We start from the raw sequence: 13,835 nt of genomic DNA, 5'->3' as shown, positions 1-13,835 counted from the left end.
AAGTCTGTTGGGGATCATTGATGGATGGACAGCAATTTTTATTTATTGCCACAGATTTTCTGTCGGGTTCAAGTCACATATTTGACTGGGCCAAGGACATTCACTTTTTTTCACTAAACCACTCCAGTGTAACTTTGGCTTTGGCGGAATAAAGAATTTTTCCCTTAAAACGTGTCTGTACTTTGTGCCAGCCATTTTCCTCTCAGTCTTGACAAGTTTCTCCGTTTCTGCTGATGTTAAAGAGCCTCATAACATAGTAACACTGGCCGAATAGAGTTTGTGCCAGATGTAATGCTTTGCATTCACACCATTAAATTCCAATTTCTTAATCTGTCACAAAAACACTTTCGTTACATGTCTGCAATATCACTTAAATACTTTCCTGAAAATTTCATACAGGATTGGATCTGGATTTTTCAATAATGGCTTACTTCTGTCCCTTCGGTCATTCGGTCTGGATTTGACTCATGGAGATTTTCTCCCATGTATGAAATTGAACTCAGTAACTTTTTCAAAGTCAATCTTGGTCTCACGGTGGCATCTCTAAAGAGCTTCCTCCTTGTCTAATTACACAGTTTCAAGAGACAGTCTGTGTCTGTGTGGTATGACACACCTTCCACTTCACTATTACCTTCTCTGTGTTCAAATTGATATTTTTAAATAGGCTATAAAAATATATTTTTTATAGCCTTCTGCTGATCTGTGCCTCTCTATAACCTAATCCATTATTGTTCTGAGAGCTTCCTGGTCTTCACGGTTGAATCCTTCCTTGAACTTCACCACCTGACAGAGGAACCTTACCAAGACAGGTGTATTTATTTGAAAATCATGTTAACCAGAATGAGTCACTTGAGTCCTTTTGTGTCTTGTCACTTTTGTGCCCCTGAACAATTTAGGTTTGCCATAGCAAAAGGGAGGTATATTTATGCAATCAGCATATTTTTATTTTTGATTTCTCTTTGCAGGTTTATTTAAGCATATAATATTATTCACCCATAAAGTGTTCAGTTTGAGATTACAAATTGAGGTTAAGCATATTCACTTTAAAAAACGTGTACACATCATTTGTAATTCTACAAAATGGGACATCATTGAAAGGTGTCTTAATACATCTGTTAGGCACAATGATATATTAAAAAGAGCTTACGGTGTATGTCAAAAAAGACAATGTTAACATGGGTCTACTTCAGTGGAACTATAAAAAATATGATGATGACATGACATTTTAAACACATCAAAGTAAAAGAAAACATCAGAAATTTTACTTCAATTAATTGAAAAATACATTGAATTGATAGTTACAATCTATATTCTTTTTAAATTTACTTCTCAGTAACTTGAACTCAGGCCAGAAAACTCAGAAAGGTTGAAATTTTTGTTTTTAAACACTGGAAACAAATAACTGTTTTTCATGTAAATGTGCTTAATTCACAACTTTTCTTTTACTGGAACGCTGCCTGTTTGCTAGAGGCCATCACTGAGAACAGGGAAAAGGCCTCTCTAAAAGTCTGTTATGTTGATATAACATCATATTGAAAATCATATGTTTTAAGTGCACACAAGTGTAAAAAATCCTGCAACATCAACAATCCTGCAACATACAGCAATCTCATTAATTATCTATGGTGAGGTAATTCTGATAAGAAGTAATATTAGACATTACCTTTAGGTGGCTCCATTGAAAATCTGTTCTCTTGACACCAGCCAACAGGACGGAGCCTAAAGTCCAGGTAAAATAGCCATACGTCATGTGTGTCACAATCCAACCCAATGTATCGAAGTCGCAGTCTCCCTCCGATGTTCTCTATTACTCGAACCATCCAGTACTGGAAAGGGTCTTGGCAGTCCTGCAGTTCTATCAGTGAATCAACCATGATGAGATCCACAGTGTTTTTCCCTCGAAGAGGCTGCAGATTGGCAGTGGAACAGACGTGCATTTGGTCAACCGATGTTAAAGACTCAAAATCACCACGCAAAGCGCTACACAAAGAATATAAAATTATTGAACTTACCCCTTCAAGCAAGTTGGCAGGAGCAGTACGGGACCCAGTGAGCTCCTGGATAAGAAACTCAGTCCAGTCACTGTATTTCTCCTTTATGGCTTCAAAATAAATGAATGAAAAGATAAATGGTCAAAGTCTTGTTTGCTCAGTTATGCTTTTCCTGTTAAAGGGCTGAATAACACACCCAAAAGCTAAAAGTATCAATAATATATCATATTCTGTGACTGGAATGCAGCTTTTGTAATTATAATTTAAAATCCAAAGGTTAATAATTGTAATAAGAATTACTTGCACTCTTAAAGCATAATGCTTACCATTACAAAGGATCTAAATGCACTTTGCATACAGAAGGGGAACACGTTCATCTACAGCTGATAGCCTCATTACCCAGCTGATCAAGTGAAGAAGTGAGAAACAGCTTCACCAAATTTAACTAAGGGACTACAAGTAAAAAGCGGAATTTAGCCAAGACGCCAGGGCTGACACTCCTGCTCTTTAGACTAGTGCTATGGAGTCATTAATGACCAAGTAGTGAAAGTTAATGTCTCATCCAAAGAACAGAATCTATTAAATCACAATGGGGCACTGGTTTGGAAATTCTGATCCAGAGGAAAGACCGCCACCAACACTACAGTACAGTCATATATCTGGTGTCCTGAATAAGTACAGTATATGCCCCCTTTCCATAATATCCCATTGTATTGAATTACAAATGATGAACACATTTTGAATATTTATCATTAAGATATGAATGCTCAAAAGGAAAGCTTTCAGCCAAGCAGCAGCCTCACAAAAATCAAATAAGAAAAAAAATATTTTAACAGACTTTAAACATATTACCATTAGCTACTTTCTGCTTTTGATCATGATACTTAAAACACAATATCACTTCATGTTTTCAAAGGTTATCAAAGCTTAATGATGATGAAAATAATTTCATGTCACTGCTGTTTTGCTACAGGAGATGGAAAAAAAGTGCTTTACAAATCACTGAATAAAATTCACAGAGATGGGGCATTAAGACATCTGTTGACATTCGAGCACACCTTTCTCTTTCTTCTGTTTTATACTCTTAGGATGATTGTCTTTGTATTACAACGTCAGTATGTGAATAGCTGGATTATTCAAGGTATGAACACATCCAAAACCATTAATCCCAGGTACAGTATAGCACCAAATAAACATTAGAATGTAAATTTTTTGTAACCCATTTAGGGTTATAAAAAAGTGTGATCTGATGAACAAGCTGTAATCTACAGGACACTAAACTGAATATCTGTTGTTCGGTATGAGAAATGAACCTTTTTATCTGTCAAGAAGTACATCTATTGTGATTGTTAACTATCCACTCAATATTCACTTAAAAGGCACATTTACATATGTAATGATTCAACTGAAAAGTAAATAAAAAATAGAGCTTTTCAGGTTAGAGTACCATCTTTAAATGTATTCAATGCACAGAAGTATTTGAATTTGAATTCTATACAGGTAATATATTTAATCTGCTTCCAAAACAGCTTCCTACTTCCTAAACCACATGTAATATTGCAGTGATTTATAATTCATTATACATTTTGTGTCTTGATTTGATTCACAGTGTACAGTATAACCTGCTGAGAACAACAAGACTGCAAGCTAATCACAGAGGAAAAAATAATTTGCTCCCCACTGTTGCACAAGTAATAAATATAACTCTCAACAGAGCAGCAACACAGTAAATGGTGAAAAACTTTTATTAAAAAATAATACCTCCTTTAAACTTTGAAAATAAAAAGCTATAAGAATACGTTTTGTAAAAACAAAATTACAACTTGTGTGGTTAAAGGTTAAAAGTGGAGTGATTGGTCACATTCTTAAGTCAGAATCTGTGAATACTTCTATTGATCAATAATCTGCTCTTAAATCAGTATCATATGGGAGCTACATACAAAATAAAATATGACTAATATCAGGACTACACAATGGGAAAATATCTAGATCTTCATTATAATTAAGTGAAAATCACAAAAAAAATCACAGAATATTTTATTCAGTGGTTTCTTTTTTGGCTATAATATGATAATAGATCTGCTTTCCTTTTAATTCCATCATTTTTCTCTCTTTTTCAGTTATATGCTTGTTGACCTCAACCCACAAATATGTAAACTATTTTTACATCTCTTACTTGGATTAGTCAGCATCCTACTGAAGACAATTGTAGCAAACACATTTGACATTTGAACTACAAACTCATCCTACTTCTGATTTCAAAGCTGAAGCCTGATTTTTGATCTGGAGAATATTTCTGTTTCTGCTTTGATTTCCTCACCTATCACTATTAGGTCTATTTAAGCAAGGTTTGAAAAGACCATCAGATACCAAGATTTGCTATGTATCTGATGGATCACTCTGAATGAACAATTTGCTGGGAATTGTTCGAAGCGTCTCAGCTCAGTGACTGACTGCCTGGGTGAATCTCACCTCCATCCCAGGACTGTATTATGAGGGCTCAAAAGTGGCACTTGCCTGTGATTTCGTACCCATTATAAGATTTAATAACTGCCCACTTCACACTGGATTATTAGAGAAGGTAAATGTATGCCCTACTCTGTGTATTCCAACCAGCCAGGACAGAACTGTTATTTTTGCCAAAAAATGCCTGCAATCATTCAAGTAATTTTTATTTTAGAGAACAGCTTTTCTCTGTAGTAGTACATACATCCAATATAAAAAACATTTTCAAATATTAAAGACCTAAGTGCTGCAGAGGAAGACATGAAAAGAAAAATGCAGCCAATGCTTTGTGGAATAAGGAGGTTAAAGGATGAAATGCAGGTTTACACGCAGATGAGCTGAGCAAGATCAAGCGAGCAAAGGGCAAAAAATAAGAACTGTCTCCGTTTTCTCTCCATTTGAGTATGTACACAACCTAAAACAGAAAGCCTCCAAGATTAGTTTCTTTCTTTCCTCAGCCAAAATTTCTTTTGTCTTTACTACTGCCACTGTGTAATCCAGTCTCACTGAACACCTGAGTGTACAGAGGGAGGAAATGCCTCATCACTCAGCTGCACTGGAGACTGGCAACTGTGAAGATTCCCTTAAAGGAAGAATGTTTGGGAAGATATTTTGTTAGTTTTGAGAGGGCAATTACTACTTATCCTAATCAGACCACATATACATTTAAATTTTTTAATACAGTTTTTAATTTGAAGAAGTATTCAGTAATGGCTAGTGGCATTGTATAGCACTAAATATAAATGACACAATTTGTTTTGTCTATAAACTGTCCCTGTCTGTGCCCTGCCGTGGGCTGTTGTCCCAGGCAGTTCCACCCTGTGCTTTGTGCTTCTGGAATAGGCTCTGGGCTCCTGGGACCATTATGAGAAATAAGCCGCTTTCTGATAAGTACTGGGTGGGTTACAAATCCATGCTATGCTTGTGCCATAGAACTGTGCTTCAAAATTGTAATATGACTCTGATTTTAGATATTTAGTGGACTAGCAGATATTCCAACCTGAAAAACTTGCAATGCTTAAAATACCTTCAAATGTTCATTGATCAGCCAGTGACCTACCCTGCACTTGCAGGAAAATAAAAAGAAATGCCTTCAGATTTAACACTTAAGCAACGTTAACATACATTATTAGGTAGCCTTGACTAAATCAAAGCAGGCACCACCTCATCTTTTATAATCTAATTTTCTGTGTTTTGTCCTAGCGGCACAACAGAAAGGCTGTTTTATCAATCATCTTTTTACAAGCCTTCAAATTCAATAATTAAACTGTTTATAAAATATTTCAATAAACAGGCAGTCACAGCCAACTAATAAGTCCATTATAGCGCAATAATCTGTTTGCATAGCACTGATGCACATCAATCTGCTTTAATTACTTGAAGTCCAATACATTTATGTTGATCATGCTTGTCATATAGCATCTGAAAGAGACAGGCAACTATATTTTCTGAATCACAAAAGCCCTTCTGCAGAGCACAGAGCCTTAAAAACATTGAACAAACTTATATAAAATGTATAACGTATAAAGTATATGACAAAACATGGACACAGAATGAGAAGCGTGGATTTATGGAACATTTTAACCTACAAAAGAAATCTTTGTTTCATGCTTCATGCTTTTATGCATCTCTGATTAACATGTAACTAATGATTATCATGTGTGGTTAGCACATCTAAAATTTGGACTTGTAGAAGATGCACAAACATTTTGCAGCTCAATAATCTGCAGCATTCACAAGCATGGGTACACAAGCACATAAACACATAGCCTGTTCATGAGGGTAAATATACCCCTACTCATCTAAGTTGCAATGACCACCAGGGTTTTGGGGAGGACAGAAGGAAACATAAATCTCCAACATATAATTAGCACTTTTAGAGTTTACCATTTCACAGTCAGTCAAACGATCCATTACCACTAACATGTGAACAATGCTGCAGCGCATTTAAGTAGCAAGACCGTACTACTGAAGATTCTCATTTGTGTAATTATTTTTCCTCTTCTACCACTGGAACACACCAGAAGCTGGCTTCTCTTGAGTGCTGCACAGTGTTGATTTCAGCAGGCCTAGTTGTTATCATCCCCTGTGATGTGCACCTGTAGATGTGCCATTCCTTCCCGTTCAATGCCATCTTTCTTGGCAGCGCGACAAAACCAGAGCTCACATAAGCATTTCGGCTCAGCCAAGCATTTCTTCCACAGAACAACATTCAAACAGTGGACCAGCTGACCCTTCTCCCTGATCGAAGTGCTAGGTTTTGATCTGCAGTAGATTCAAAGCAGTCCAGTGTGTCCTCTAAAGAGAGCCTAGCTATGTTAGGCAGTGCTGAGTAACAACGCGTCCTTATTAGGAATGCTTTACTCTTCATGGGTCAATACTGTGCAGCTGTTATGACTAGTAGTAGAAGGTACACCCATTAATAAGTCACAGCTTGGTTCTCAATATACAGTATATATGTACTTAAGTGCTTCTGTGACAATCAAAATTCAAGATGAGAAATTGCCTTTGTGCCTCCATAAAAATGTCAACCCATCTATGCGGTCTGTACAAAGATATGAATACAACACAGATGCGAATAAAAAAACAAACACAAAAGACCAAGACAATCTAAGAAGCACGGAACAATGTAAGTTGCTGTTAGTAACATAAATCATAGAAAGAGAGTTTAGTAACATAAATCATAGAAATAGAGTGAGACATCATTGTAAGAGCCATTGTCAATGGGCTTGACTACGGGCAACTGGAATTATTCATCTCAAAACTAAGAAAAAAATGGGTTGGACCCAAGGAGACAAGAAACAACCAAGAACATCCATGAGGACAGCAGTGTGAAATCCAGATGCTGATCATTGTAAAATTGTAAAAGACTGTGAACTTCCGTCTGCAAGTGGCGCAGGGTACCACGCTTTAAATGGATGGCAGCAATATTCTTCTTTGGTGGTGTTAGAGGAAGTCAAACATTTTAGTGAAAATAATGTTTAAAATAATAGTTTTAAAACCAACATGACTAAAAGCAATTTCTAAAATCTAAATAAAAACACCACACCACAGGCCAGGAAATACTGAACGAATTCATTTACCTTTTTTAATCATCCATGAACAATTTGGTGGAGAAAAAATGAACAGGCTATATCCTCAGAGACAAATATCTACAAAACGCATGAACTAAAAGTAAAAACACAGAGAATACCATTTACAAATATTTACAAGAAGGGTATGAGTCCCTGGGCCCAGTCCTTTACAAAATGACGCGTGCCAATACAACCCAAAAGCTATATAAATTCAGTAACAGGAAGGCAAAGTTGCTTCATTTAAAATAAAAGACTCTACTCAGGACAAACCCATGCTCTAAACTGATGCTAAACCAGAGGGAATCTTTCTCCCCACACCAAAAAAATTTACTACATTAAAACAGAGGCTTCTCTTACCTAGTGAAGACCACAAAAAGGAAATAAACATTTCCACAAATAGAAGAACACAGCCCCTTTTCCGAAATTTAAAGCTGGTGATGTTATCATCATATCGGGGCATTTTTCTCCACTTAATCGTACCTCTTACTCAAAGAGTGGCTTGGTGTCATCTTCAGGTGCCCTGTTAACATGTTAACTTTACTGGGTCGTATGACCAGCTGCACGTTGGTCACCATGCCTGGAGCTCAACTCAGCAGGTGGCCCTATGAGCTATCCACTACAGTTCCCTTTGTGCAGGTCTAGCATTCAAAACTGACCTATACGAAACAATTAATCCTTCAAAATATTTAGTGGTTAGACATTTCTATCTCTGTTCCCCCAAGTAAGCACTTACAGTACTCACTGTAAGTAGGTCCCACGTTCGTACAGGTCATACTTCCAGCACTATGGGACTTCCTTTGTTGGATTATACCATAATCCATGTAGGGATCCTTAATACAGCTAAGACACCAAATAATGATAATGATCTAACCCATGTCCTCACAGTTTAATAACCAAAATTGCTTAAATTCTTTTGAATCTTAAAAAAATACACTGGGCTCATCTGCAGGCTCTTCATGACTATATAATATATAATAAAGATTTACCCTTTTAAACAATCTGTTTTAAAAGAGCTTCAGTTTTGATCATATCATGTATCAGTTAACACTCCAAATGAAGTGAATGTGTAATTGAATTTGACAGCACTTACCAATAAGGTCAACAAAGGCTCCGAACAAACCTTAAGAAGTGAAGAGATTTGTAAACGATGGCTAAGTCCACAGTGTGGGCTAATCTGTAAAGCCCAGAACTCCATTAATTAGGTCCCTGGATGTTTAACATTTATAGCAGGTGTGCTAAGTCAACTACTCCCAGTTGGAATATTTGTGTAAAAAAATTGAGCTGAATGCTGCAGACAAAATATGACAATTTTGGTTTACTTTTTTATTGCTATAACATGTACAAATGAAAACATATGATCCTTTGAAAGGCTTATAAGAAATCATCCCTTAAAGACAAGAAAATGAGTGCCTTATGTTGTACATGCAACATTTATTAAAACAACACTGCTAACTGATGCCATATGCTTAACTGAACTACAGTCAGAGATATTTAAGGCTATATATTTATTTACTGCATGTATTTTGCAGTTTTTTTAATTCCCCGATATGCTTTTAAAGAACAGTATGAATATTGGAAAACACGTGTTCACTCTCTGTTCTCATACCTTTCCATAAATACATTTAAAACTCTTAACTACCCTCTACTCTCATACCTTTCCATAAATGCACTTAAAATTAATAACTACCAAGAAAGATTTACCCAGTGTTAAATCTTCATACGTTTGCTTCATGTTGTGAATGAAGCACACAATTTCAGTGTGTTTTCGACATGACTACTAAAACTCACAAATTATTAATAATGCACACGATGTCGCTTTAATGTAGCAGTGCCAAGATAAAAATAAAAACCATGCATACAATTGAATTAAAAATGATGTATTCAATTTTTAAGTGAACAAACATGAAAGAGCTTCAGCATACAGTGCATGTGCAAAGAATGGGTGAACTGTACCGTTCCTCCAGAGACTCGAGGGGAGGAGGGGGGTGAATATTTATGCAATCAACATATTTTAGTTTTTGATTTTTCTTCACAATTTGCACTGACATTTAACGTCCTTCACCCATAAAATAGAGTATTCATGTTTTGATTTTAATACTCCCTTTAAAATTGTGTGTACGTCATTTGTAATTCAAAAAATGGACATCATTGTAAGGGTGAGTACTTTTGCAAGGACACTGTATGCACACTGAGACCTATACTGACGTCAGTGGGAACACCCTTAATAGAAGTAACTTATTCAATCAAGCAAGAATGTAAAGACATTTCAATAAGGCACTTCAAGGTATTAAAGGGCGGTGAAGTGCTATAAGGCATACAGCACTTATTTAAGATAAGGGCCACAAATAGCAGGCCATCAGCACCCCTGGGTCATTGCGGCCCACAGGCAGTTGAAAAAGGTGCCAGTTGGAACAGTTTTTTTTTTTAAAGTATACCCTCAGATTTCCCATTGATGAGTAAAAGACTACGGAGAAAAATAAAAGTTTGTACTTTCTTCCCAAGTTAAATTTTGTCTTTAGCAGGAACTTTAGAATTTATTTTCCGTGTTGTGGGAAATATTGCTTGGCTATGATGTTTTTCCTTTTGTATTAGATATTGTGTGTGGTTCCTGAGTTAATTAAGCAATTAAAAATGCCAGGCAGGCCCAGTCACCCTTTATTTTAGATTCAGTGACTTTACAAGAGGGGTGATTGTTAGGGCACATTTGGCAAGAGCTTCAGTGATGAAGACTGCTCAACTTGGTGATGTTTCACGAGGAACAGTGGTTAAGATGATGATGGCATGTAAGCTGAGCGGAAAGACATTATCAGTCAATTCGGGGCAAACATGGATGAAACTGCATACACCTCGACCATGTTGTCTGTGGATTGGTTCTAGATGCAAGGTGAAACAGTTTAGCAACTGAATCAGCTGACTGCTAATTTCAATTTAAGGCATGAGTGGACAGTTCATTAAGTACAGTCTGTAGAGACCTTCACAGAGAGGGATACTATAGTTGGGTTACAACACATAGACCCTTATTACACCTAAAAATGCACTTTTGAGAATAAAGTGGTGCAAAGAAGGGTTTTGGGCGGTGGAAAAAAGTCATATGGTCATATGGTCAGCTCACACCCGAAGAAGGCTCCATAGCCGAAACGTTGTGTTTCTTTTCTTCTCTTTTCAGCTTGGAATAAACCTTTACTTCTTCCATGTGGTCAGATGAGTAATCTGGTCTTGAAATTTAGGTCTGAAATTTGCCTGGGCCAATTCAAAGTGTGAAAATTCTACTTCATTTTCTTCAGCCTTTCTGTTGTAGATCTACTATGTTTGGGGTCACTGTCCTGCTGCATGACCCACTTTTGGCTCCGCTTCATCTGACAAAAGGATGGCCTAACATTGTCCCCCAAAATTAGCCACATTAATGGTTCCATCAATGATGGCAATCTGTCCAAACCCTGAGGCAGAACCTGCTTGCCTCCTCTTTTGGGTTTGGTTTGCACCACACAAAATGTTTCACATTGTGGTCAAAACGTTCCATTTCTGACTTGTATGTCCAGAGAACATTCATCGTCTATGCGCTCTTTGGCGCACTTGAGACAGGCGGCAATGTTATTTTTAGAGAGCGGTATTTTTTTTCCTGGCTATCCTGCCATGATAACCATTCCTGTTCAGTCTTTTCCTGATGGTTGAAGCATATACACAACCATTAGGTGCAGAGGGAAAGGCCTGATATTATTCTGGGATTTAGTCTTCTGAAGTGATTTTGCTCTGAAGAAGATCTTGACAGGACAACTGGTCCTAGGTAGAGCCACCGAGGTCTTAACTATTTTCCATATATTTTCCATTTTCTGTATCTGTCTGAGAGTGGATAGATGGAGTGCCAAAGGTTTAGGCATGGCTTTCTAACCCTCTTTCCAGACTAATAAACATCAACTTTTAATCTTTTTTGATCACGAAATTACAAGTTCCCACTAACCTGCATGGTGAAGGCGAAACTCTGAAAGTTCTGTCTCTTATATAAAACAGGGCTGCTGAAACTCATTCCTTGTTAAGTTGTTACCCACTTAATTTAACCAAAGATTCTAATTAATTTGCTACGATAAGATCCTGCTCCCCCATGACCTTGCATTGGATAAAGTTGTTAGAAAATGGATGGATGGATAACTCCAATTATCCCCTTGATGGTGACAATTAAACTAGTGGTTAATTTATTGTCTCACACACATTAATTCTTAATTATTCACTTTCTTCTATACATCTTTGCATCTCAAAAACATTTAATTTTTCCAATACGAAGCCTTTTGATTAAGAAAACATCACCTTAACAAGGGTATTATGGTAAGAACTTCTAATTCCCAGAATTATTATAATGGGGAGTTTACATACTTTGTTTTATACACTGTATATATCAATCATATGTATATTAGTGGGGTGGTGAACGCTGTGATCTCCTTTATATTGCATCTCACAGAACAGGCCATCATCATTACTCGTCCTTTCAAAAAATACAATGGGGGTCATATTTAGGTGCACCATAGAATCCATCAAAACTCTTTCTTTTTAAACATTTAATCTGGCATAAATAAATATAGTAGTTAAGTAGGAAGCCTTGTGATTAAACAATGTTTCCTGTGACACACAGGTCTTGCAGGGTGTACACCCCCACAGGAAATGGAGCAGTTCGTTTGGTCTTGGACGCGTCCCTAATCCTGCACATGTTACTGCCAACTAACCCTGTGTGGCGGCTGTATTTGTGCTGCTAATAATCAGCATACTAGTGTCAATCCAGTTTTTCTGGCAAATTTAATCATAGTAGTTAAACAATCCCAACTGTTAGTGAGTACAAAGGCTCTTTTACGATATTATGCTTTTTTTTCTTTAAAGAAATAATGACATTTACTGTATGGCCTTTTATTAAAAATAATTTACTTCATCTGCAAGCCCTTTATAAAATGTCAACTACACCATATAGCTAATTACTTTCTAAGCCTAAATTTAGTTTTTTTTTAAATGGCAACTACTTTTCAGAAGACAGTAGCACATTTCTTAACATTTTAATGACATTACACCATTCATGTTTACAATGCTCAGTGAGAAGAAATGATATACAAAGCAGACTCAGATGAAAGGTTCATATCAACAGTGGAACCTGCAAGCTTTTTGTCAAGGCAGTTTTGTGGTCTTTTTCAAAACTGTGAGCACTTAAAAATAACTTTAGTTGCAGACATAAGCAACAACACCATTAGAACTCTCTATTGGGAGGAAGGAACTCTTCAACTCTCTATTGAAACAAACAATACATTTCTAACTTACAAGGTATTTGCATGTTTTTTTATTTTATAAATCAGTTGGTCTACAAGATACTGAAAACCATAATTTGTCAAGCATATTGCTATTGTGTTGCTGATTGACAGTAGTGCTGCTTTTATTTAATTTAAGAACATTAGAAATCAATGGCCCTAGGCAGTCATACTCGTCTTCTACGGAAAAGATCAGTTTATATTTCCACCATTTTACTAGCATTTGCAAAAAAAAAACATTAACTGCCTTAACAACTCTTTTCAAATGTCAGGATCAAAACCTAAAATACTAATACACAACAGAAGGCCCCTGTGTTACTCATCATCTTGTTATAATTTTCCTGTTAAAGGGAAAAAATTACTCCTACATCCTGTAGATCACAGTTTCGAATCCAGCTTATGCCACCTGCCCACTATGCTGTGAAGTTTACTGGGGCACTAGTGAACTTCCACAGTGTTACCAGGATTTGTTATTGTAGAATCACCTGCAACGGAACAGGGATTCTTACCAATGTGTATCGCTCCCATCCTCTGATTGTCACTTATAGTTTGTATATTTACGGTGCTCTCTCAACATCACCCACCGGTTTATCACCATGTGTCTTGTAGGACAGGTGTGGGTGCATGTTTGGTTGTTGCAAGAGAGATGCAAAAGCACAGCACACAACAACATAGGAAAAAACAAATCACATTTTTTCTATAAAGCTAACACTCACAGAACTATGAACTAAACCCTGCATTTTTGTTCAAATGCAGAAAATAACCAAAAAACAAAATCAGTTTACATATCTTCATAAGCCACTTAATTTGCATTCTCTTCTCACAGTCTCACATACAGCACATAAAAATTGCATAACTACCAACAAGACGTTCTAGTAAAGAACAGCATACTCCTCTGCAAATGTGTTAGAAAACTAGCAAATTATCAGTTTCTTCCATAGAGTAAATGATATCTTTCTTTGTGTGCAGATGATGGGATACTG

The 13,835-nt window shown here is 36.6% G+C and overlaps 1 protein-coding gene across 4 annotated transcripts in view; it reads right to left on the bottom strand.

Annotated features, from left to right (window-relative positions):
* Positions 1–13,835, bottom strand: part of sfmbt2 (Scm like with four mbt domains 2) — an 87,177-nt gene that overhangs the window by 42,892 nt on the left and 30,450 nt on the right. For all 4 annotated transcript variants that reach the window (XM_088645367.1, XM_088645370.1, XM_088645369.1 and 1 more), the window contains 2 exons: positions 2,013–2,101; positions 1,664–1,907 (listed from right to left, as the gene is read on the bottom strand). In XM_088645367.1, the coding sequence (XP_088501493.1) occupies positions 1,664–1,907; positions 2,013–2,101 (333 nt within the window). The remainder of the gene's footprint in view (positions 1–1,663; positions 1,908–2,012; positions 2,102–13,835) is intronic.

The sequence above is a fragment of the Lepisosteus platostomus genome, chromosome 9, assembly GCF_059453375.1.
Source record: "Lepisosteus platostomus isolate fLepPlt1 chromosome 9, fLepPlt1.hap1, whole genome shotgun sequence".
In the NCBI taxonomy this organism is placed as follows: domain Eukaryota; kingdom Metazoa; phylum Chordata; class Actinopteri; order Semionotiformes; family Lepisosteidae; genus Lepisosteus; species Lepisosteus platostomus.
The sequence above is the reverse complement of the archived record's forward strand: the minus strand, read 5'-3'. Positions and strand labels throughout refer to the sequence as shown.